This window comes from Ambystoma mexicanum, chromosome 11, assembly GCF_040938575.1.
Source record: "Ambystoma mexicanum isolate Mex_15411 chromosome 11, UKY_AmexF1_1, whole genome shotgun sequence".
Lineage (NCBI taxonomy): Eukaryota > Metazoa > Chordata > Amphibia > Caudata > Ambystomatidae > Ambystoma > Ambystoma mexicanum.
The window spans coordinates 1,481,749,722-1,481,773,263 of record NC_090934.1 but is presented as its reverse complement, the minus strand read 5'-3'; the positions used below and the strand labels follow the sequence as shown (position 1 = coordinate 1,481,773,263).

General features: G+C 54.3%; 1 protein-coding gene across 1 annotated transcript in view; it reads left to right on the top strand.

Annotated features, from left to right (window-relative positions):
• Nucleotides 1–23,542, top strand: part of SEMA4B (semaphorin 4B) — a 567,312-nt gene that overhangs the window by 511,643 nt on the left and 32,127 nt on the right. The window contains exons 6-11 of the mRNA XM_069625216.1: nt 125–236; nt 1,836–1,952; nt 7,353–7,510; nt 9,026–9,207; nt 9,353–9,503; nt 15,536–15,746. Coding sequence (XP_069481317.1) covers nt 125–236; nt 1,836–1,952; nt 7,353–7,510; nt 9,026–9,207; nt 9,353–9,503; nt 15,536–15,746 — 931 coding nt within the window. The remainder of the gene's footprint in view (nt 1–124; nt 237–1,835; nt 1,953–7,352; nt 7,511–9,025; nt 9,208–9,352; nt 9,504–15,535; nt 15,747–23,542) is intronic.

Below are 23,542 nucleotides of genomic sequence, written 5' to 3'. Positions count from 1 at the left end.
TGCAATGTGCTCTATTGGCAAATGTGGCAGCCATCTTTGCCTAGTGTGAATGCAGCCACTGGATGTTAGCTTCATTCGTTGCTGGACCGGTGGGCTTGACATGTGTGTTCTTTCGCCTGAGCAGAGAATAGAAGATTTCGCCTTGGAGAAGGACGCCAGTGGGGAACCCATCCTGGAGGACGGCAAGCCGTGCTGCCCGTATGACCCAGAGTACAAGGCCACAGCAATCCTAGTGGGTAAGTCCTACTGGAAGGCGGGGATAAAGAGGCGCCATCTTGAGTGTGTGTCAGGCTCAGAAACATTGCACACCACTGCCACGTGCACTTTATAATAGAAACGCTACACAGGTGACTATCACCGAGCAGTCCCCTTAATATCTTCTCATTTCTTGGGAATGCCCCATTTAGGCTGATTCCAACGCCCGTCACTGCACCTTTTTACAGTAGTTTGGTGCCATTTGCTCATTCACATCCCAGAGCGACATTTAATCATTCATTCCAGAAGGCGCTACTCTAGGCTGCTGGCGTCAAGGGGTCTTATTGCGAGTTTGGGTGTGTGGCACATGTTTGGTTTTAATAACATTACCAACCGTTTGTTTGGCAGCAAAGTAACTATTACCAACTTTACCATGCACCCAAATTCAGAGTATGGGGGTGAAGTGGAGGCTGCACCTCTAACATTCTGCTGGGGCGAAATCCTCCACTTCACCTGGATCCGGATAATGGGGGCCCGGCATTGCCCCCCTCCCCCACCTCCTGGCTGGATAGTACATTGTGCTCTGAGTGCCATATCCTGTGATGCAGACTTATGGCAAAGAGGTGGCTGGACACTAGATCCCTGTAACTGAGAGAAAGAAGTATCTAGGCGCTATATCATTGTGACTGAGAGAAAGAAGGGTCTAGGAGCTATAACCCTGTGACTGTAACCGAGAGAAAGAAGGATCTAGGAGCTATATCACTGTGGCTGAGCGAAAGAAGGGTCTAGGAGCTATATCCCTGTGATTTTAACCGAGAGAAAGAAGTATCTAAGAGCTATATCACTGTGGCTGAGAGAAAGTAGGAATCTAGGCGCTATAGCCATGAGATTGCAACCGAGAAAAAAAGAATCTAGGAACTACATCACTGCGGCTGAGAGAAAGGAGGATCTAGGCGCTATAGCCGTGAGATGGCAACCGAAAAAAAAAAGAATCTAGGAGCTATATCACTGTGGCTGAGAGAAAGGAGGATCTAGGCGCTATAGCCGTGGGAATGTAACTGGAAGAAAGAAGTGTCTAGGCGCTATAGCCGTGGGAATGTGTATAAACTAGAGAAGGCGGGAAAGACGGGAATTCCCACTATTTCATTAAGCCACACTGGGGCATGCTAGACTTCTTTTAAATGAGGGTAGTCGCAGAGGGAAGCCCCTTGTTTAATTGTCGAATCGGGGCCCTAGGTCCTTTAGGTACTCCTCAGGGCCCGTGTGAGATCACACAGAGGATCCCTGGGAACGTGCTTCTCAGGGAGAGCCCCCACTACCATGTACACCCCCCTTACTGGGGACCCTAACACGTGACTGTGTCACCGATCTGGACACATTCTCGCAGAGGGGAGGGGGAAGGGCCATTTATTGTTTATTTATGGAAATTACAGGGAAATCGGCGCATTTTTGGCACAGCGATGCCTGCACCATGTTCAGCATTGATTTACAGATTATTGATTTCTTGTCTAAAATAAAAGGGTTAGCGCGCACTTCTAATGTCCTGCGTCTCGTCAGCCCAGACTGCACTGCGCCTAGAAGCCTCTTTCTTGGCGCCTTCCTGTGGGTGTTTGCTTATATAATGTCCCCCCCGATGGCAGATGGCGAGCTGTACGCGGGCACGGTCAGCAACTTCAAGGCGAACGAGCCGATCATACACAAAAGTCAAGAAAGCCGCACTGTGATGAAGACGGACCACTCCTTCCACTGGCTCGAAGGTACACACTTTCTGCTGCCCCAAAGCCATGCATGGCTGTAGGGTGCTGCTTAAGGGCATTGTGATAAACGATTATATGATCGAGAGATTCTTAAGTGTATAGGGTCTGGCTACGAGGGCAAAGTGCAAGCACACGATGCATGTAGGGTGTTTATTCCACAATGTACACAATTATTTCAAATACTGGCATGTTTAATCTTTCTGCCTACTCCCATTGCCATCTTTGATATTCCTTCACCCCTCATCTGCATGCTTCCTCTCTCCTCCAGCTCCCAGCTGCATGCTTCCTCTCTCCTCCAGCTCCCAGCTGCATGCTTCCTCTCTCCTCCTCCAGCTCCCAGCTGCATGCTTCCTCTCTCCTCCTCCAGCTCCCAGCTGCATGCTTCCTCTCTCCTCCAGCTCCCAGCTGCATGCTTCCTCTCTCCTCCTCCAGCTCCCAGCTGCATGCTTCCTCTCTCCTCCTCCAGCTCCCAGCTGCATGCTTCCTCTCTCCTCCTCCAGCTCCCAGCTGCATGCTTCCTCTCTCCTCCTCCAGCTCCCAGCTGCATGCTTCCTCTCTCCTCCTCCAGCTCCCAGCTGCATGCTTCCTCTCTCCTCCAGCTCCCAGCTGCATGCTTCCTCTCTCCTCCTCCAGCTCCCACCTGCATGCTTCCTCTCTCCTCCAGCTCCCAGCTGTATGCTTCGTCTCTCCTCCAGCTCCCAGCTGCATGCTTCCTCTCTCCTCCATCTCCCAGCTGCATGCTTCCTCTCTCCTCCAGCTCCCAGCTGCATGCTTCCTCTCTCCTCCTCCAGCTCCCAGCTGCATGCTTCCTCTCTCCTCCAGCTCCCAGCTGCATGCTTCCTCTCTCCTCCTCCAGCTCCCAGCTGCATGCTTCCTCTCTCCTCCTCCAGCTCCCAGCTGCATGCTTCATCTCTCCTCCTCCAGCTCCCAGCTGCATGCTTCCTCTCTCCTCCAGCTCCCAGCTGCATGCTTCCTCTCTCCTCCTCCAGCTCCCAGCTGCATGCTTCCTCTCTCCTCCAGCTCCCAGCTGCATGCTTCCTCTCTCCTCCAGCTCCCAGCTGCATGCTTCCTCTCTCCTCCTCCAGCTCCCAGCTGCATGCTTCCTCTCTCCTCCAGCTCCCAGCTGCATGCTTCCTCTCTCCTCCTCCAGCTCCCACCTGCATGCTTCCTCTCTCCTCCAGCTCCCAGCTGCATGCTTCCTCTCTCCTCCTCCAGCTCCCAGCTGCATGCTTCCTCTCTCCTCCTCCAGCTCCCAGCTGCATGCTTCCTCTCTCCTCCTCCAGCTCCCACCTGCATGCTTCCTCTCTCCTCCAGCTGCATGCTTCCTCTCTCCTCCAGCTCCCAGATGCATGCTTCCTCTCTCCTCCTCCAGCTCCCAGCTGCATGCTTCCTCTCTCCTCCATCTCCCAGCTGCATGCTTCCTCTCTCCTCCAGCTCCCAGCTGCATGCTTCCTCTCTCCTCCAGCTCCCAGCTGCATGCTTCCTCTCTCCTCCAGCTCCCAGCTGCATGCTTCCTCTCTCCTCCTCCAGCTCCCAGCTGCATGCTTCCTCTCTCCTCCTCCAGCTCCCAGCTGCATGCTTCCTCTCTCCTCCAGCTCCCAGCTGCATGCTTCCTCTCTCCTCCTCCAGCTCCCACCTGCATGCTTCCTCTCTCCTCCAGCTCCCAGCTGCATGCTTCCTCTCTCCTCCAGCTCCCAGCTGCATGCTTCCTCTCTCCTCCTCCAGCTCCCAGCTGCATGCTTCCTCTCTCCTCCAGCTCCCAGCTGCATGCTTCCTCTCTCCTCCAGCTCCCAGCTGCATGCTTCCTCTCTCCTCCAGCTCCCAGCTGCATGCTTCCTCTCTCCTCCAGCTCCCAGCTGCATGCTTCCTCTCTCCTCCAGCTCCCAGCTGCATGCTTCCTCTCTCCTCCTCCAGCTCCCAGCTGCATGCTTCCTCTCTCCTCCAGCTCCCAGCTGCATGCTTCCTCTCTCCTCCTCCAGCTCCCACCTGCATGCTTCCTCTCTCCTCCAGCTCCCAGCTGCATGCTTCCTCTCTCCTCCAGCTCCCAGCTGCATGCTTCCTCTCTCCTCCTCCAGCTCCCAGCTGCATGCTTCCTCTCTCCTCCAGCTCCCAGCTGCATGCTTCCTCTCTCCTCCAGCTCCCAGCTGCATGCTTCCTCTCTCCTCCAGCTCCCAGCTGCATGCTTCCTCTCTCCTCCAGCTCCCAGCTGCATGCTTCCTCTCTCCTCCTCCAGCTCCCAGCTGCATGCTTCCTCTCTCCTCCAGCTCCCAGCTGCATGCTTCCTCTCTCCTCCTCCAGCTCCCAGCTGCATGCTTCCTCTCTCCTCCAGCTCCCAGCTGCATGCTTCCTCTCTCCTCCAGCTCCCAGCTGCATGCTTCCTCTCTCCTCCTCCAGCTCCCAGCTGCATGCTTCCTCTCTCCTCCAGCTCCCAGCTGCATGCTTCCTCTCTCCTCCTCCAGCTCCCAGCTGCATGCTTCCTCTCTCCTCCTCCAGCTCCCAGCTGCATGCTTCCTCTCTCCTCCAGCTCCCAGCTGCATGCTTCCTCTCTCCTCCAGCTCCCAGCTGCATGCTTCCTCTCTCCTCCAGCTCCCAGCTGCATGCTTCCTCTCTCCTCCAGCTCCCAGCTGCATGCTTCCTCTCTCCTCCTCCAGCTCCCACCTGCATGCTTCCGCTCTCCTCCAGCTCCCACCTGCATGCTTCCTCTCTCCTCCTCCAGCTCCCAGCTGCATGCTTCCTCTCTCCTCCAGCTCCCAGCTGCATGCTTCCTCTCTCCTCCAGCTCCCAGCTGCATGCTTCCGCTTCCTCCTCCAGCTCCCACCTGCATGCTTCCTCTCTCCTCCAGCTCCCACCTGCACGCTTCCTCTTCCACCTCCAGCTCCCACCTGCATGCTTGCTCTCTCTCCTCTCCAGCTCCCACTTGCATGCTTGCTCTCTCTCCTCCAGCTCCCACCAGCATGCTTGCTCTCCCTCCTCCAGCTCCTATCTGCATGCTTGCTCTCTCTCCTCCAGCTCCCACCTGCATGCTTGCTCTCTCTGCCCCAGCTCCCACCTGCATGCTTCCTCTCTCCTCCAGCTCCCACCTGCATGCTTCCTCTTCCTCCTCCAGCTCCCAGCTGCATGCTTGCTCTCTCTCCTCCAGCTCCCAGCTGCATGCTTCCTCTTCCTCCTCCAGCTCCCACCTGCATGCTTCCTCTTCCACCTCCAGCTCCCACCTGCATGCTTGCTCTCTCTTCCAGCTCCCACCTGCATGCTTCCTCTTCCTCCTCCAGCTCCCACCTGCATGCTTCCTCTTCCTCCTCCAGCTCCCACCTGCATGCTTCCTCTTCCACCTCCAGCTCCCACCTGCATGCTTGCTCTCTCTCCTCCAGCTCCCACCTGCACGCTTGCACTTCCTCCTCCAGCTCCCACCTGCATGCTTGCTCTCTCTCCTCCAGCTCCCACCTGCATGCTTGCTCTCTCTCCTCCAGCTCCCACCTGCATGCTTGTTCTCTCTCCTCCAGCTCCCACCTGCATGCTTGCTCTCTCTCCTCCAGCTCCCACCTGCATGCTTTCTCTCCCTCCTCCAGCTCCCATCTGCATGCTTGCTCTCTCTCCTCCAGCTCCCTCCTACAGGCTTGCACTTCCTCCTCCAGCTCCCACCTGAATGCTTGCTCTTCCTCTTCCAGCTCACACCTGCACGCTTGCTCTCCCTCCTCCAGCTCCCATCTGCATGCTTGCTCTCTCTCCTCCAACTCCCTCCTACATGCTTGCACTTCCTCCTCCAGCTCCCAGCTGAATGCTTGCTCTTCCTCTTCCAGCTCCCACCTGCATGCCTGCTCTTCCTCCTCCATCTCCCATTTGCATGCTCGCCCTCCCTCCTCCAGCTCCCATCTGCATGCTCGCTCTCCCCCCTCCAGCTCCCACCTGCATGCTCGCTCTCCCTACTCCAGCTCCCACCTGCATGCTTTCTCTTCTAGCTCCCACCTGCATGCTCACTCTCCCTCCTCCATCTCCCACATGCATTCGGGCTCTCCCTCATCCAGCTCCCACCTCCATGCTCGCTCTCCCTCCTCCAGCTCCCATCTGCATGCTCGCTCTCCCTCTTCCAGCTCCCACCTGCATGCTCGCTCTCTCTCTCCTCCAGCTCCCACCTGCATGCTCGCCCTCTCTCTCCTCCAGCTCGCACCTGCATGCTTGCTCTCCCTCCTCCAACTCCTACCTGCATGCTTGCTCTCCCTTCTTCAGCTCCCACCTGCACGCTTGATCTCCCTCATCCAGTTCCCAGCTGCATGCTTGCTCTCCCCTCTAGCTCCCACCTGCATGCTTGCACTTCCTCCTCCAGCTCTCACCTGCATGCTTGCACTTCCTCCTCCAGCTCCCACCTGCATGCTCGCTCTCCCTCCTCCAGCTCCCACCTGCATGCTTGCTCTTCCTCCTCCAGCTCCCACCTGCATGCTTGCACTTCCTCCTCCAGCTCCCACCTGCATGCTCGCTCTCCCTCCTCCAGCTCCCACCTGCATGCTTGCTCTTCCTCCTGAAGCTCCCACCAGCAACCCTTGCTCTCCCTCCTCCAGCTCCCACCTGCAAGCATGAACTCTTTTCTGTGTTGGAATGTATCTGCTTACCACCTTTAACCCATTGCCACTATAGCTGGACTCCTCCCGCCCCATTCCCAGCACACCTTTTGTTCCCACACTTGTCTAGGTAATCCATTACTAGCCCCCCAGCCCTTTAGGGGCCCCCTCTACTTGCCCTTTCCTTTTGATGCTTCTTATTGCTCATGCACTAACCTCCCACAATCCTTCAGCAAGCCCAGGGGTCCACAACCTTTGACTCTCCAGATGTTTTGTTCTACATTTCCCATCTACCCTAGCCAACATAGTCATCGCGGAGCAGCTGACTTCTCTAGAGAAGGTATCTGCAGCCAGGGGCTCGCCAGCTGTTTTGCAACTCTCATGATCCTTCACTATTGAAGTCCTAAACATCTAGAGAGTCAAAGGTTGAAGACACCCGACATAGAGGGTCTATCTGGTTTGACGAGCAGAACCTGTACGGATCCTTTCAAGCTAGGTGAGGCTTCTTGTCAAACCTTGACCTTTCCGCTGATATTGCCCTGTTCATTCCCCTCTCAGCGGGTAAATATCAAAGGTGGCCTGGATCCTGTTTCTAGAGACCGGGCTGCTACCTGACGGTGAGTTAGCTTCTACAGAAATGTATAAGAAGGCAGAGTCCCTAGAAAGGATCTACTTGAACACGTCCAATTACCAAACAAAAAGTTTATCCTGAATTTTTCTCATGCAATGCAAGTTTAGGTTTCATATCGGGCGGCTTTAATCCCTGCATGTCTGCTTGCCATTCCCCCCTTTCATCTCCGGTCCACGATAGTCCTCTGGATCATAGAGTGTGCTGCTTTCTCTCCAGACCCGGCCTTCGTAGGCTCAGCCTACATCCGCGAGAGCCTACCGAAAGGCAACGCCGAAGGCGACGACGACAAGATCTACTTCTTCTTCAGTGAAACGGGGAAGGAGTTTGACTTTTTCGAAAACACAATCGTTTCGAGGATTGCTCGTGTCTGTAAGGTAAGAGTCGTGGCATAAAATACCCAAACCTATTTCCATTGTTGTAACATTTGGGAGGTCCGTTGACTTGCTCTGGTAAGATATACTCAGGGCTTTACTTAGTAAAACCTTGCAATGTGCATCTATGGCAAATGCTTTGGACCTCTGTTTGAATTTAAACTACTGAGTAGTCATGACCCACCGGCAGGGTACTCAGTCGATGAAGTGAGAAATCGCACACTCATACAGATCGGTCTATCTTCTATGCGGTCGGTGTGACCTTTAATTTTGTTGATTAAAACTCACTGAGACCAAGTCAACCAAATGACTCTGCTTTAGATCCGACTGGCTTGGCTCCAGAATTCTGATGGACGTTTCTACATCCCTAAAAGTAAAACAAAACAGGTGATGGTCGGAAGGTTTGGAATTAATCATAATCTCTGGCATTGCTCTGGTCAACCCTCCAGACCATCGTTGTTTGCCTGCGAAGCCATTACAAAAGGGGAAAGACAATATGCAAATCAGGCTTGGTCGCACCCCCAAAGGGGTAGTCTGGCCCAAACTGCTAGGTCACATCCCTTCTGCACGAGACCACAAGCATCCCCAGACATGTTTCAGCCTCGTTGGCCCTCATCAGTGAGGAGTAGGTTGGGTCTCTACTCCAGCAGGCCTGGGAAGACCCGTCCCACTACAGGGGTGACTACAGCAAAACAAAAGAAGGTTTAGAATAAATCTTAACCTCTGGCATTGCTCTGGGCAACCCTCCAGACCATCGTTCTTCGCCTGCCAAGCCATTACAGAAGGGGGAAGACCATATGCAAATCAGGCTTGGTCCCACCCCATGTTTCTATATCCCTACCAGCCTTTCAAAGGCACAAAAGTGTTTGGGAAACTGTGCCAATAGACCACTGCCCCCGTTCACCTAAGAAAAGCATTGAATTCTCTGCTTTCCATGCAAAATCTTAACAAAGCCTGAACATAATGCCCCTTCTATGAACCCAGTTGAATAGTCACATGTTTGCTCTCTGCTGATGCGCACGCCCTTGTCTCTTATGCGCCCATCCTTGTCGCGCCCATCCTTGTCACGCCAAACCTTGTCCCTTATGCACCCTCCCTTGTCCCTCATGTGCCTTCCCTTGTCCCTTATGCACCCCACCTTGTCTCTTATGCATCCCCCTTGTCTCTTATGCGCCCTGCCTTGTCTCTTATGCGCCCTGCCTTTTCTCTTATGCGCCCTGCCTTGTCTCTTATGTGCCCCCTTGTCACTTATGCCATCACCGGCCACCCTTGTCTCTTATGCGTCCACCCTTGTCTCTTATGCGTCCACCCTTGTCTTTTATGCACCCCCTTGTCTCTTATGCACCCCACTTGTCTCTTATGCGCCCTGCCTTGTCTCTTATGCACTCACCGGCCACCCTTGTCTCTTATGCACCCCCCTTGTCTCTTATGCGCCCTCCCTTGTCCCTTTTGCGCCCTCCCTTGTCCCTTTTGCGCCCTCCCTTGTCTCTTATGCGCCCTCCCTTGTCTCTTATGCAGGGGGATCTTGGAGGGGAGCGGGTGCTGCAGAAGCGCTGGACGACCTTCCTGAAGGCTCAGCTCTTGTGCTCTCGGCCGGACGATGGCTTCCCTTTCAACGTGCTGCAGGACATGTTTGTGTTGACGCCAGGAGAGGAAGATTGGAAAAACACCATTTTCTATGGGGTCTTCACCTCACAGTGGTATGTCTAAAGTTGGAAGATATAGGTTTGAGGTGTTGAGAACAGCGACACCTATTTGCCATGCCAAGCCCAAAGACTGACTTTCTCTTGTGCTTATGAAGTGCTGTGATTTATGGTGTTGGTGCTCTGGCTTCCTTTCTTTCAGGAACAAGGGCAGTGCCAGCAGCTCTGCTGTGTGTGCCTTCACCATCAACGAGGTGCAGAAAGCCTTCAACGGGGCCTACAAGGAGGTGAACTGGGAGACGGAGCAGTGGTACACCTACACAGAGCACGTGCCGGAGCCGCGGCCTGGAGCGGTGCGTCTTACCCTAGGTTTCCTTTACTGACTCTCTAGTTCTCATGAATTGCTCATTCCGTATGCAACATGCCGATGCAGCAACAGCACGTACTGTATTACAGAGCAGCACATACTGCACAAGCTCACTAGCCATTTACCCTGTTGATATGTGCCCATATCGCATATATTACCAGGAGCCCATTGTGCCCACTCTATGCAAAATTGATATTAGCCCGGATATGCACCTAGGGAAAGTGGAATATAAGCCCTCCAGGCAAGTTAATCTCAGCAAAGCCATGCAAAGACTATGTTAGCCTACCCTCGTAAAATTGATCATAGGCCCTCTATGCAAGCTGACCCCAGCCAATTGATGCAAATTAATCAGAACCTATCCATGCAAGTTATTTCGGCCCATTTGCGAAAGTTGTTCCTAGTCCACACCTTTTCAGCACATTACATCTGTGCCAAGGCTAGCCTCCTGTGAACACCCTGCACTCAGCCACAAACCTATCGCTCTCACTCTCGGCTACTGGCCTTAACCGCTGCACTATGTACGCTAGTACCTCTCTGCTGCTACCTGCCCTCTTGCTCCTCTTACACCTAACATCAGTAATTATGGACCACATTAAATACAGACCCTGCCCTACCATGTCTAGAAACACTAGCTTCTTGCCAGATTCTCCCCCCTCCATGAACCCAAACTGCCTAATACGCAACTAAACTGCCGTACCAACCCCACAAATGCCTCTAGGAATTTGCCGCAAGTACCTCTTCAAATCTCGGCTACTGTTATACTGAACGAACCCACCCTTACAACTTTGGACACCAAACGCCCGCCAACAACTACGACCATAATAGGAGCCCTAATCAACGCTAGATTGATTGTGGCCCACGCCACTGAAATAGCTGATATCCTAACCTCGGAAAATCTTGACCTCCTAGCGGTCACAGAAACCTGGTTACACGATGCAGCTGACCCAGCATTGTCATTGGCTATCCCAAATGAGTACCAACTCCTAAGAATGGACAGACCTAACGCTAGAGGAGGTGGCTTAGCTATCATTGCTAAATCCAACATGGAACTAAGACTCTCAATGCTACCTGCACTAAAATCTTGCGAACTACTAGCTGCTAAACTGCCCATATCCCCATGCCGCGCCCTGACTATCTACCTCATTTACAGGCCGCCAGGGCCCTTAGGCTCGTTTGAAGAGGACATCTCCAGCCTGATAGCCAGAAACACTAAAGAATCATCTCAGATCATGATCCTTGGGGACCTCAACGTGGGACTCAACGACCCAGACGACAACAAAGCACAAGCTATAGCCACCATGCTCAATGAACATGGGCTCTCCCAAAAAGTCCTCACCCCTACCCATGACTGGGTAGCTACCTCAAATTGCCCAACCAGAATTACGAAAATTACACCCCAAACCTGGACCGACCACTTCTTGGATTGGATTTAGCCTAACACTCAATAAAGAAATAAACAAAGAAAAAATAATGGCACCCCCTCTTCCTACCAGATCAAGAAAAAACATCACAGCTAATATCCTTCCTTGTCTCCTTCCAGTGATCAATGCCCTGCCAAGCAACTCTAAGCCTGACACGCTGGTTGACCACTATAATGAAGCTATGACCAAAATCTTAGACTCCATCGCCCCACTTAAGAACTGTAAGAGTAAACAACAAGCTCACCTGAACACCTGGTTCACCCCCACCTAAAAGAACTCAGATTGGAAAAAAGAAAGCTAGAAACTATATGGCACCATACACCCACGGACGAAAATAAATTAAAACTCAAACTCCTTGCCACTAAATACAAAAATGAAATCATCCAAACTAAAAAAGAGATCTATAACGAAAGGATTTCCAAAGCATCCTCCAGCACCAAGGAACTATTCACGATCTTACGCGAATTATAATCCCCTGTTCCTCCACCGGATAATCTACCCAAAGATAAACAATGGTGTACAAACATCCAAAACGCCTTAGCAAATAAAATAAAAACCCTGCAAACCAAAATTGCGTTAAAAAGAGCCTCACTCCCACTCACAGAAACCCCTACTGTACCCCCAACCCAGCAACAAACCTGATCTAGCACCATTCAAATTCTCCAAAATTTCTATTCAGGAAACAGAAAAAATAATTGCCTCACTAAACCCCTCAAACTGCAAAGGCGACAGCTGCCCTGCCCAGATAATCAAGGATGCAGCCAGAGATCTAGCTCCCGTTATCACCAAAATCATTAACGCTTCCTTTATGTCAAGTACTGTCCCAAGAAGCTTAAAAGAATCCTGGATCCTACCCCTTCTTAAAAAACAAACCTTAGACCCATCCTTTCCGACAAATTACAGACCTATTACCACTGTCCCTTTTCTCCTGAAGATAATTGACAGAGTGGCATACTTACAAATTCAAAAATATCTTGAAACAAACCAACTACTAGGCTTCCGCCAATCGGGGTTCAGACCCCAACATGGCACGGAGACAGCCCTAATAGATCTTAAAGCCCAAATTGATGGACTTAACGATAAAGGAAACACAGCTATGCTACTCCTCCTTGATCTGTCGGCGGCCTTTGACTTGGTGGACCATGCAGTTTTATGCAAACACCTAGCATCGGCTGCCCACTTTTCAATTGAAGCTATAGCCTGGGTCCAGTAATTTCTTGATAATGGAAGCATGAGAGTCTGCTCCACGGCAACCTCTGCAGACCCAATCATAACAACATGTGGAGTCCCCAAGGCTCATATGTCTCGCCCACCATGTACAATATCTTCATTAAGCCTCTATTTGATAAATTGGACAGGCTGGGCATCACCTACACACATTATGCAGATGATACCCAGATCCTTATACCCCTTGCGGGCAATTTCACAGCAGATACAGCCTTAGTGAATGAGAATTACATCCTCATTCAGGCATGGATGGCAACCCACGGCCTCTGCCTGAACGACGAGAAAACGGAGATCCTGATCCTTGGCTCAGCCAACAATTTTAAAAAATTTGACAACTACAATGCCTTCAACCTTGACAGCAACATAATCACAGTTGCCAAAGAGTGAAGACTCTAGGCTCTAGGCTTCTACTTGGACTCCACACTCTCAACTAAATTCCTTGGCCTCATCCACTGCCTACACTGGCAAACTCATAAAAGCATGTAGACCCTTCCTCTCTCCAGCCAGCTGTATCATTCTAGCCAACGCCCTCATTCTCTCGAAGTTGGACTACTGCAATGCTCTTTGCGCAGGAGCTAATAAATATATCACAAACAATCTTCAAACACTGCAAAACAATGCGCTCAGAACAGCCCTAAACCTCCCAACCAGAGAGCATATCTCCTACGCCAGAAGAAGTCACAATTGGTTAAAAATCACTCATCGGATCCTCCTTAAAATGCTCACTTTAACCTTTAAATGCCTAAACAACGCAGCACCACCTTACCTAAAGGAAAGAATAATCAGAAACCCCTCCACACACCCAACCAGAACAGCCAACTCCTACTGTCTCCGAATTCCCAGATTCCGCCTACAAAAAACAGGTGGAAATAGTTTCCCAGTAAAAGCAGCTCAGCAATGCAATGCGTTACCAGTCGAGTTAAGAAGAGACCAATCATATAACAGCTTTAGGCGCAACACTCGCAACTGGCTACGGCACAATGACCAATAAACCATAGCCACATATGCTCGCGCTCTCCTCTTCTTTTCAGACAGCAAGTATGCACTAATGTTTATTACCCATGTACATGTACCTATCTGTAACTATGTAAATTATAATCACTACTGTAACTACCCATTCACATGTGTATATATATATACACCTTTTAACTATGTAAACTGTGACTTTATATGCACCTGTATATACTTATCTATTCAAATGTAACCAAGCTATAAGTAACCTTGTCATGTTGTGCGCCTAGCTACCCAAGGGTTCAGGGCGCCCTATAAATAATAAAGAAACAAACTAGAGCGATGATTGAATGGCTGGATAAGGCTTGCACGGGTAGGGTGCTCCGACAGGAGGGAGGGAGCGAGGCATAGGGGAAGAGAGTGAGCAGGCCGCCATAACGCAATTCTATCAGGTTTTCCATCTTGACTACAGTCTTAGCCCTCCTGCAGGTGCACTAGGCTACCCCCTGCAATGAGTCCTAGAGTGAGGTTCACAATAGTGTATTCTTATCCTAACCTTGGTAGATGCCATTATTCATTTTCACCTTTTTTTCTGTAAATAATTTTAATCGATTTTGTAGTCATTGTTTTGTGAGACCAACGGTTCTGCTTTATTGGAAGGTCAGTTACTATTGTACCCTGGTACTTCCAAACTGCACGCATCAACACACTGTACCTGGGTACTTCCAAACTGCACGCATCAACACACTGTACCCGGGTACTTCAGAACTGCACGCATCAACACACTGCACCCAGGTACTTCTGAACTACACGCATCTACACACTGCACCCAGGTACTTTCGAACTGCACGCATCAACACAATGTACCTGGGTACTTCCAAACTGCACACATCGACACACTGTACCCAGGTACTTCTGGACTTCATGCATCAACACACTGAGCCCAGGTACTTCCGAACTCCACCGATCAACACACTGTACCTGGGTACTTCCGAACTGCACGCCTCAACACACTGTACCCGGGTACTTCTGGACTGCATGCATCAACACACTGTACCCAACACACTGTACCTGGGTACTTCCAAACTGCATGCATCAACACACTGTACCTGGGTACTTCTGAACTACATGCATCAACACACTGTATTGGGGTACTTCTGAACTACACGCATCTACACACTGCACCCAGGTGCTTCCAAACAAAACGCATCAACACACTGTACCCAACACACTGTACCCGGGTACTTCCAAACTGCACGCATCGACACACTGTACCCAGGTACTTCTGGACTTCATGCATCAACACGCTGTACCTGGGTACTTCCGAACTGCACACATCAACACACTGTACCCGGGTACTTCAGAACTGCACGCATCAACACACTGTACCCCGGTACTTCTGAACTGCATGCATCAACACACTGTACCCCAGTTCTTCTGAACTGCATGCATCAACACACTGTACCCGGGTACTTCAGAACTGCACGCATTGAGACAGCAGCAGGCCTAGCTTGCGTTTCCCTCTCTCCCCAGTAACCTAAGCCTCTGCCTACTTTCATACCTGCCAGAGTGCCTGGAGGCCAGGCACGGGAAAGCGGCTGCAGTCTAAATCTCAGTAGCGCAGAATAGCTGCCGATTCACATCATGCGCTGTGCAGGCTGCAATAAAGACACCACAGACGAAGAGAAATGCATTATGCACCGTTCTTTAATTAGTTGCTCAGTAGTAAACATGCATGCCTCATTTGCATATTGTACCTTGAATAATGCATTGTTGCTGCACCTTCTTATAAAGTGATGTCAAATATAATGGGCTAATTAAAAAGCCTGCAGAGTGAAGGGTCTGTGGGAAAGTAACAAAATGGTAACATTGTTTGCCATGCCATGGCTTCAGTGTTGCCATGCCAAGGTTTCCGCGTTGCCATGCCAAGGTTTCCGCGTTGCCATGCCAAGGCTACAGTGTTGCCATGCCACGGTTTTCAGCGTTGCCATGCCACGGTTTCAGCGTTGCCATGCCACGGTTTCAGTGCTACTCCTGTGCAATCAATGTAGTGTGGCACTCGACGTAGGTGAATACAGGGTCATTTAATGGGTGGGACGACTGCTGGCATTTCTCAAGGAAGATGAGTGCTTTTGGCAAATGTTACTCCGCTGAGGCAAGTTTCACCACCTGTACAGTGGCAACTTTAAGTCATAAACACATTTCATTTGATTTAAACCAAGCAGACAGGCAGCAAAAAAAAACCTGATGTGTGTTGAATTTGGAGTTGCGCATAGTCGCTGGTCAATAGTGTACTTTCATAGTAAGACGCAACATTATAGGCACCGTCTTTCCCACAGTGTTCTTGTTAAGCGGCTGAAGAGGGGGTGTGGGTGTGCTCTTGTGTTTAAATAACGTATTCCATGTTTCCTTTGTGCAGTGCATCAACAACCAGGCTCGGCGCATGGGTATCCACTCCTCCCTGCAAATGCCGGACCGGGTCCTGAACCTGGTCAAGGACCACTTCTTGATGGACAGCATCATCCGCAGCCAGCCCCTGCTGATGCAGGCCCGCGTGCAGTACCAGCAGATCAGTGTGCAGCGGGTCAAGGGGCTCAGGAAGACCTACGACGTCCTCTTTCTGGGAACCGGTGAGCGACTGCTGCTGGCCTTCTGACTGCATGCACTATCGGTGGTGGTCACTCCTGGGACTGGCACTTCTGTTGGGGGTGTATAACGAGGGTGTATTGGGTTCTCGGTGGCACACTAGCTCTTCATTAACTTTCGCCAAATTCTTGCCCGATGGGTCGCCCACGGATCGAGGCACTGCCATGCAGTGCACAGTATGTGTAAGATCTGCACCCTGTTGCATTCGTTGAGTCTGGAGCGCCCACACATTGACTGATGCAGAAGATGAATCTCATGTATGCATCATTTGTCTGGAATGCCCAGAAGATTGGTCAGTGGAGAAGATGAGTCCCATTCATGCATCATTTCCCTGGAGCACGCACACATTAACTGATGGAGAAGATGAATCTCATGTATGCATCATTTGTCTGGAATGCCCAGAAGATTGGCCAGTGGAGAAGATGAGTCCCATTCATGCACCATTTCCCTGGAGCACCCACACATTGACTGATGCAGAAGATGAATCTCATTCATGCATCATTTGCCTGGAGCACGCACACATTAACGGATGGAGAAGATGAATCTCATTTACATCTTTACATCGATGGAGGAGATGACTACAACATACCTTGGTGTCTCACTGAAGACGGTCCCCAGTTCTGTGGGTCTTGTGGCCACTTAGTGTCTAAGTAGTGACAGAAAGATGTTTTAGGGGATCTGTCTGTGTGGGGTGGGGTGGGGTGGTGGGGGAGATAGGGGGTTTGGGGGGGGCGGGGGGGCTCTGTTGGAAGTTGCAGTGGGAGAAGGCACGATGAGGTCATCTTATGGCAAAAGTTCTTATGCCTGGGGAAATGCATTGTGGGCAGGAAGGTCAGGGCCCTCAGGGTGTGGCGAGACAGCTTTGCCCATGCACGTTGGTACATAATGTTGATGGCACCCGACGCCTTTTGTATATTATAAAATGCTTGACTGTACCTCTTTGAACACCATGGGGGCGGTATAGTGGGCGACGCCTGCAGAGAAGCACTTATTGGGGCAAAGCTGGCCCTCAGTGAGTGCTCCACGTGGGCACAACCTCTTATTTGATGGCATCGACAGACCCTTTCCAGCGGGTCCTTCTGGAACCAGAGGCGCACAGTGCATGCATTGTTTGTTGACGTAGTGTCAGTCACTACCTGCGACATTCAGACCACGAGCAGCAAACTACTGGCACCCTCTCGGCCGTGTACTACTGGCATGCCAGCTCGTGTGGCACGCCCTCTCATGGCACTTCCTGTCAGACAGTAGCCTCCCTCCCTCTCTACTCTCCCCGCCTGGCGCTATCAGCACTCCCTCTCATGCCTGGCAGTAGCAGCACTCCCCTCTAATCTCCCTGCCTGGCACTAGCAGCACTCCCCTATAATCTCCCCGCCTGGCACTAGCAGCGCTCCCTCTCTACTCTCCCTGCCTGGAACTAGCAGCACTCCCCTATAATCTCCCCGCCTGGCACTAGCAGCGCTCCCTCTCTACTCTCCCTGCCTGGAACTAGCAGCACTCCCCTATAATCTCCCCGCCTAGCACTAGCAGCACTCCCTCCCACGCCTGGCACTAGCAGCGCTCCCTCTTATGCCTGGCACTAGCAGTGCTCCCTCTCATGCCTGGCACTAGCAGTGCTCCCTCTCATGTCTGGCACTAGCAGTGCTCCCTCTCATGCCTGGCCCTAGCGGCGCTCCCTCTCATGCCTGGCACTAGCAGTGCTTCCTCTCATGCCTGGCACTAGCAGCGCTTCCTCTCATGCCTGGCCCTAGCAGCACTCCCTCTCATGCCTGGCACTAGCAGCGCTCCCTCTCATGCTTGGCACTAGCAGCACTCCCTCTCATGCTTGGCACCAACAGAGCTCCCTCTCTACTCTTCCTGCCTGGCACTAGCAGCACTCCCCTCTACTCTCCCCGCCTGGCACTAGCAGCGCTCCCTCTCATGCCTGGCACTAGCAGCGCTCCCTCTCTACTCTCCCTGCCTGGAACTAGCAGCACTCCCCTATAATCTCCCCGCCTGGCACTAGCAGCGCTCCCTCCCATGCCTGGCACTAGCAGCGCTCCCTCTCATGCCTGGCCCTAGCGGCGCTCCCTCTCATGCCTGGCACTAGCAGCGCTCCCTCTCATGCCTGGCCCTAGCAGCGCTCCCTCTCATGCCTGGCCCTAGCAGCGCTCCCTCTCATCCCTGGCACTAGCAATGCTCCCTCTCATGCCTGGCACTAGCAGCACTCCCTCTCATGCCTGGCACTAGCAGCGCTCGCTCTCATGCCTGGCACCAATAGAGCTCCGTCTCTACTCTTCCTGCCTGGCACTAGCAGCACTCTCCTCTACTCTCCCTGCCTGGCACTAGCAGCACTCTCCTCTACTCTCCCCGTCTGGCACTAGCAGCACTCCCTCTCATGCCTGGCCCTAGCAGCGCTCCCTCTCTACTCTCCCTGCCTGGCACTAGCAGCGCTCCCTCTTATGCCTGGCACTAGCAGCGCTCCCTCTCTACTCTCCCTGCCTGGAACTAGCAGCACTCCCCTATAATCTCCCCGCCTGGCACCAGCAGCACTCCCTCCCATGCCTGGACTAGCAGCGCTCCCTCTCATGCCTGGCACTAGCAGCGCTCCCTCTCATGCCTGGCACTAGAAGCTCTCCCTACTACTCTCCCCGCCTGGCACTAGCAGCACTCCCCACTCTCCCTGCCGGGCACTAGCAGCACTCCCTCGCATGCCTGGCACTAGCAGCGCTCCCTCGCATGCCTGGCCCTAGCAGCGCTCCCTCTCATGCCTGGCCCTAGCAGCGCTCCCTCTCATGCCTGGCACTAGCAGCACTCGCTCTCATGCCTGGCACCAACAGAGCTCCCTCTCTACTCTTCCTGCCTGGCACTAGCAGCACTCCCCTCTACTCTCCCCGCCTGGCACTAGCAGCACTCCCTCTCTAGTCTCCCTGCCTGGAACTAGCAGCACTCCCCTATAATCTCCCCGCCTGGCACGAGCAGCGCTCCCTCTCATGCCTGGAACTAGCAGCACTCCCTCTCATGTCTGGCACTAGCAGCGCTCCCTCTCATGCCTGGCACTAGCAGCGCTCCCTCTCATGCCTGGCACTAGCAGCGCCCCCTCTCATGCCTGGCACCAACAGAGCTCCCTCTCAACTCTCCCCGCCTGACACTAGCAGCACTCCCTCTCATGCCTGACACTAGCAGTGCTCCCTCTCATGCCTGACACTAGCAGTGCTCCCTCTCTACTCTCCCTGCCTGGCACTAGCAGCACTCCCTCTCTACTCTCCCTGCCTGGCACTAGCAGCACTCCCCTCTACTCTCCCCGCCTGGCACTAGCACTGCTCCCTCTCATGCCTGGCCCTAGCAGCACTCCCTTTCATGCCTGGCACTAGCAGCACTCCCTTTCATGCCTGGCACTAGCAGCACTCCCTATCATGCCTGGCACTAGCAGCGCTTCCTCTCATGCCTGGCACTAGCAGCGCTCCCTCTCATGCCTGGCACTAGAAGCTCTCCCCTCTACTCTCCCCGCCTGGCACTAGCAGCACTCCCCACTCTCCCTGCCTGGCACTAGCAGCACTCCCTCGCATGCCTGGCACTAGCAGCGCTCCCTCGCATGCCTGGCACTAGCAGCGCTCCCTCTCATGCCTGGCATTAGCAGCACTCCCCTCTACTCTCCCCGCCTGGCACTAGCAGCACTCCCCACCTAGCACTAGCAGCGCTCCCTCTCATGCCTGGCACTAAAAGCACTCCCTCGCATGCCTGGCACTAGCAGCACTCCCTCGCATGCCTGGCCCTAGCAGCGCTCCCTCTCATGCCTGGCCCTAGCAGCACTCCCTCTCATGCCTGGCACTAGCAGCACTCCCTCTCATGCCTGGCCCTAGCAGCGCTCCCTGTCATCCCTGGCACTAGCAGTGCTCCCTCTCATGCCTGGCACTAGCAGCACTCCCTCTCATGCCTGGCATTATCAGCGCTTGCTCTCATGCCTGGCACCAACAGAGCTCCCTCTCTACTCTTCCTGCTTGGCACTAGCAGCACTCTCCTCTACTCTCCCCGCCTGGCACTAGCAGCACTCCCTCTCATGCCTGGCCCTAGCGGCGCTCCCTCTCTACTCTCCCTGCCTGGCACTAGCAGCGCTCCCTCTTATGCCTGGCACTAGCAGCGCTCCCTCTCTACTCTCCCTGCCTGGAACTAGCAGCACTCCCCTATAATCTCCCCGCCTGGCACCAGCAGCACTCCCTCTCATGCCTGGCACTAGCAGCGCTCCCTCTCATGCCTGGCACTAGCAGCGCTCCCTCTCATGCCTGGCACTAGCAGCGCTCGCTCTCATGCCTGGCACCAACAGAGCTCCCTCTCTACTCTTCCTGCCTGGCACTATCAGCACTCCCCTCTACTCTCCCCACCTGGCACTAGCAGCACTCCCTCTCATACCTGTCCCTAGCGGCGCTCCCTCTCTAGTCTCCCTGCCTGGCACTAGCAGCACTCCCCTATAATCTCCCCGCCTGGCACTAGCAGCACTCCCTCTCATGCCTGGCACTAGCACCACTCCCTCTCATGCCTGGCACTAGCAGCGCTCCCTCTCATGCCTGGCACTAGCAGCACTCCCTCTCATGCCTGGCACCAACAGAGCTCCCTCTCGACTCTCCCCGCCTGGCACTAGCAGCACTCCCTCTCATGCCTGGCACTAGCAGTGCTCCCTCTCATGCCTGGCCCTAGCAGCGCTCCCTCTCATGCCTGGCACTAGCAGCGCTCCCTCTCATGCCTGGCACTAGCAGCGCTCCCTCTCTACTCTCCCTGCCTGGCACTAGCAGCACTCCCTCTCTACTCTCCCTGCCTGGCACTAGCAGCACTCCCCTCTACTCTCCCCACCTGGCACTAGCACTGCTCCCTCTCATGCCTGGCCCTAGCAGCACTCCCTTTCATGCCTGGCCCTAGCAGCACTCCCTTTCATGCCTGGCACTAGCAGCACTCCCTATCATGCCTGGCACTAGCAGCGCTTCCTCTCATGCCTGGCCCTAGCAGCACTCCCTCGCATGCCTGGCACTAGCAGCACTCCCCTCTACTCTCCCCGACCTGGCACTAGCAGCACTCCCCACCTAGCACTAGCAGCGCTCCCTCTCATGCCTGGCACTAAAAGCACTCCCTCCCATGCCTGGCACTAGCAGCACTCCCTTGCATGCCTGGCACTAGCAGCACTCCCTCGCATGCCTGGCCCTAGCAGCACTCCCTCTCATGCCTGGCACTAGCAGCACTCCCTCTCATGCCTGGCACTAGCAGCACTCCCTGTCATCCCTGGCACTAGCAGTGCTCCCTCTCATGCCTGGCACTAGCAGCACTCCCTCTCATGCCTGGCACTAGCAGCACTCCCTCTCATGCCTGGTATTAGCAGCGCTTGCTCTCATGCCTGGCACCAACAGAGCTCCCTCTCTACTCTCCCCGCCTGGCACTAGCAGCACTCCCTCTCATGCCTGGCCCTAGCGGCGCTCCCTCTCTACTCTCCCTGCCTGGCACTAGCAGCGCTCCCTCTTATGCCTGGCACTAGCAGCGCTCCCTCTCTACTCTCCCTGCCTGGAACTAGCAGCACTCCCCTATAATCTCCCCGCCTGGCACCAGCAGCACTCCCTCTCATGCCTGGCACTAGCAGCGCTCCCTCTCATGCCTGGCACTAGCAGCGCTCCCTCTCATGCCTGGCACTAGCAGCACTCGCTCTCATGCCTGGCACCAACAGAGCTCCCTCTCTAGTCTCCCTGCCTGGCACTAGCAGCACTCCCCTATAATCTCCCCGCCTGGCACTAGCAGCACTCCCTCTCTAGTCTCCCTGCCTGGCACTAGCAGCACTCCCCTATAATCTCCCCGCCTGGCACTAGCAGCGCTCCCTCTCATGCCTGGCACTAGCAGCGCTCCCTCTCATGCCTGGCACTAGCAGCGCTCCCTCTCATGCCTGGCACTAGCAGCACTCCCTCTCATGCCTGGCACCAACAGAGCTCCCTCTCGACTCTCCCCGCCTGGCACTAGCAGCACTCCCTCTCATGCCTGGCACTAGCAGTGCTCCCTCTCATGCCTGGCCCTAGCAGCGCTCCCTCTCATGCCTGGCCCTAGCAGCGCTCCCTCTCATGCCTGGCCCTAGCAGCGCTCCCTCTCTACTCTCCCTGCCTGGCACTAGCAGCACTCCCTCTCTACTCTCCCTGCCTGGCACTAGCAGCACTCCCCTCTACTCTCCCCACCTGGCACTAGCACCGCTCCCTCTCATGCCTGGCCCTAGCAGCACTCCCTTTCATGCCTGGCACTAGCACCACTCCCTCACATGCCTGGCACTAGCAGCACTCCCTATCATGCCTGGCACTAGCAGCGCTTCCTCTCATGCCTGGCACTAGCAGCGCTCCCTCTCATGCCTGGCACTAGAAGCTCTCCCCACTACTCTCCCCGCCTGGCACTAGCAGCACTCCCCACTCTCCCTGCCTGGCATTAGCAGCACTCCCTCGCATGCCTGACACTAGCAGCGCTCCCTCACATGCCTGACACTAGCAGCGCTCCCTCACATGCCTGGCACTAGCAGTGCTCCCTCACATGCCTGGCACTAGCAGCACTCCCCATCATGCCTGGCACTAGCAGCACTCCCCTCTACTCACCCCACCTGGCACTAGCAGCACTCCCCCACTCTCCCTACCTGGCACTAGCAGCACTCCCTCTCTACTCTCCTTTCCTGGCACCAGCGGCTCTCCCTCTCATACCTGGCACCAGCAGCGCTCCCTCTCATGCATGGCACTAGCAGCGCTCCCACTCATGCCTGGCACTAGCAGCGCTCCCTCTCATGCCTGGCACTAGCAGCACTCCCTCCCATGCTTGGCACCAACAGAGCTCCCTCTCTACTCTCCCCGCCTGGCACTAGCAGCGCTCCCTCTCATGCCTGGCCCTAGCAGCGCTCCCTCTCATGCCTGGCCCTAGCAGCACTCCCTCTCATGCCTGGCCCTAGCAGCGCTCCCTCTCATGCCTGGCACTAGCAGCACTCACTCTCATGCCTGGCACCAGCAGAGCTCCCTCTCTACTCTTCCTGCCTGGCACTAGCACTCCCCTCTACTCTCCCTGCCTGGCACTAGCAGCACTCCCCCTCTAGTCTCCCTGCCTGGAACTAGCAGCACTCCCCTATAATCTCACCGCCTGGCACGAGCAGCGCTCCCTCTCATGCCTGGAACTAGCAGCACTCCCTCTCATGCCTGGCACTAGCAGTGCTCCCTCTCATGCCTGGCACTAGCAGCGCTCCCTCTCATGCCTGGCACTAGCAGCGCTCCCTCTCATGCCTGGCACTAGCAGCGCTCCCTCTCATGCCTGGCACCAACAGAGCTCCCTCTCAAATATCCCCACCTGACACTAGCAGCACTCCCTCTCATGCCTGGCACTAGCAGTGCTCCCTCACATGCCTGGCACTAGCAGTGCTCCCTCTCTACTCTCCCTGCCTGGCACTAGCAGCACTCCCCTCTACTCTCCCTCTCATGCCTGGCACTATCACCACTCCCTCTCATGCCTGGCCCTAGCAGCACTCCCTTTCATGCCTGGCACTAGCAGCACTCCCTATCATGCCTGGCACTAGCAGCACTTCCTCTCATGCCTGGCAGTAACAGCGCTTCCTCTCATGTCTGGCACTAGCAGCGCTCCCTCTCATGCCTGGCACTAGAAGCTCTCCCTACTACTCTCCCCGCCTGGCACTAGCAGCACTCCCCACTCTCCCTGCCTGGCACTAGCAGCACTCCCCACCTGGCACTAGCAGCGCTCCCTCTCATGCCTGGCACTAAAAGCACTCCCTCTCATGCCTGGCACCAGCAGCGCT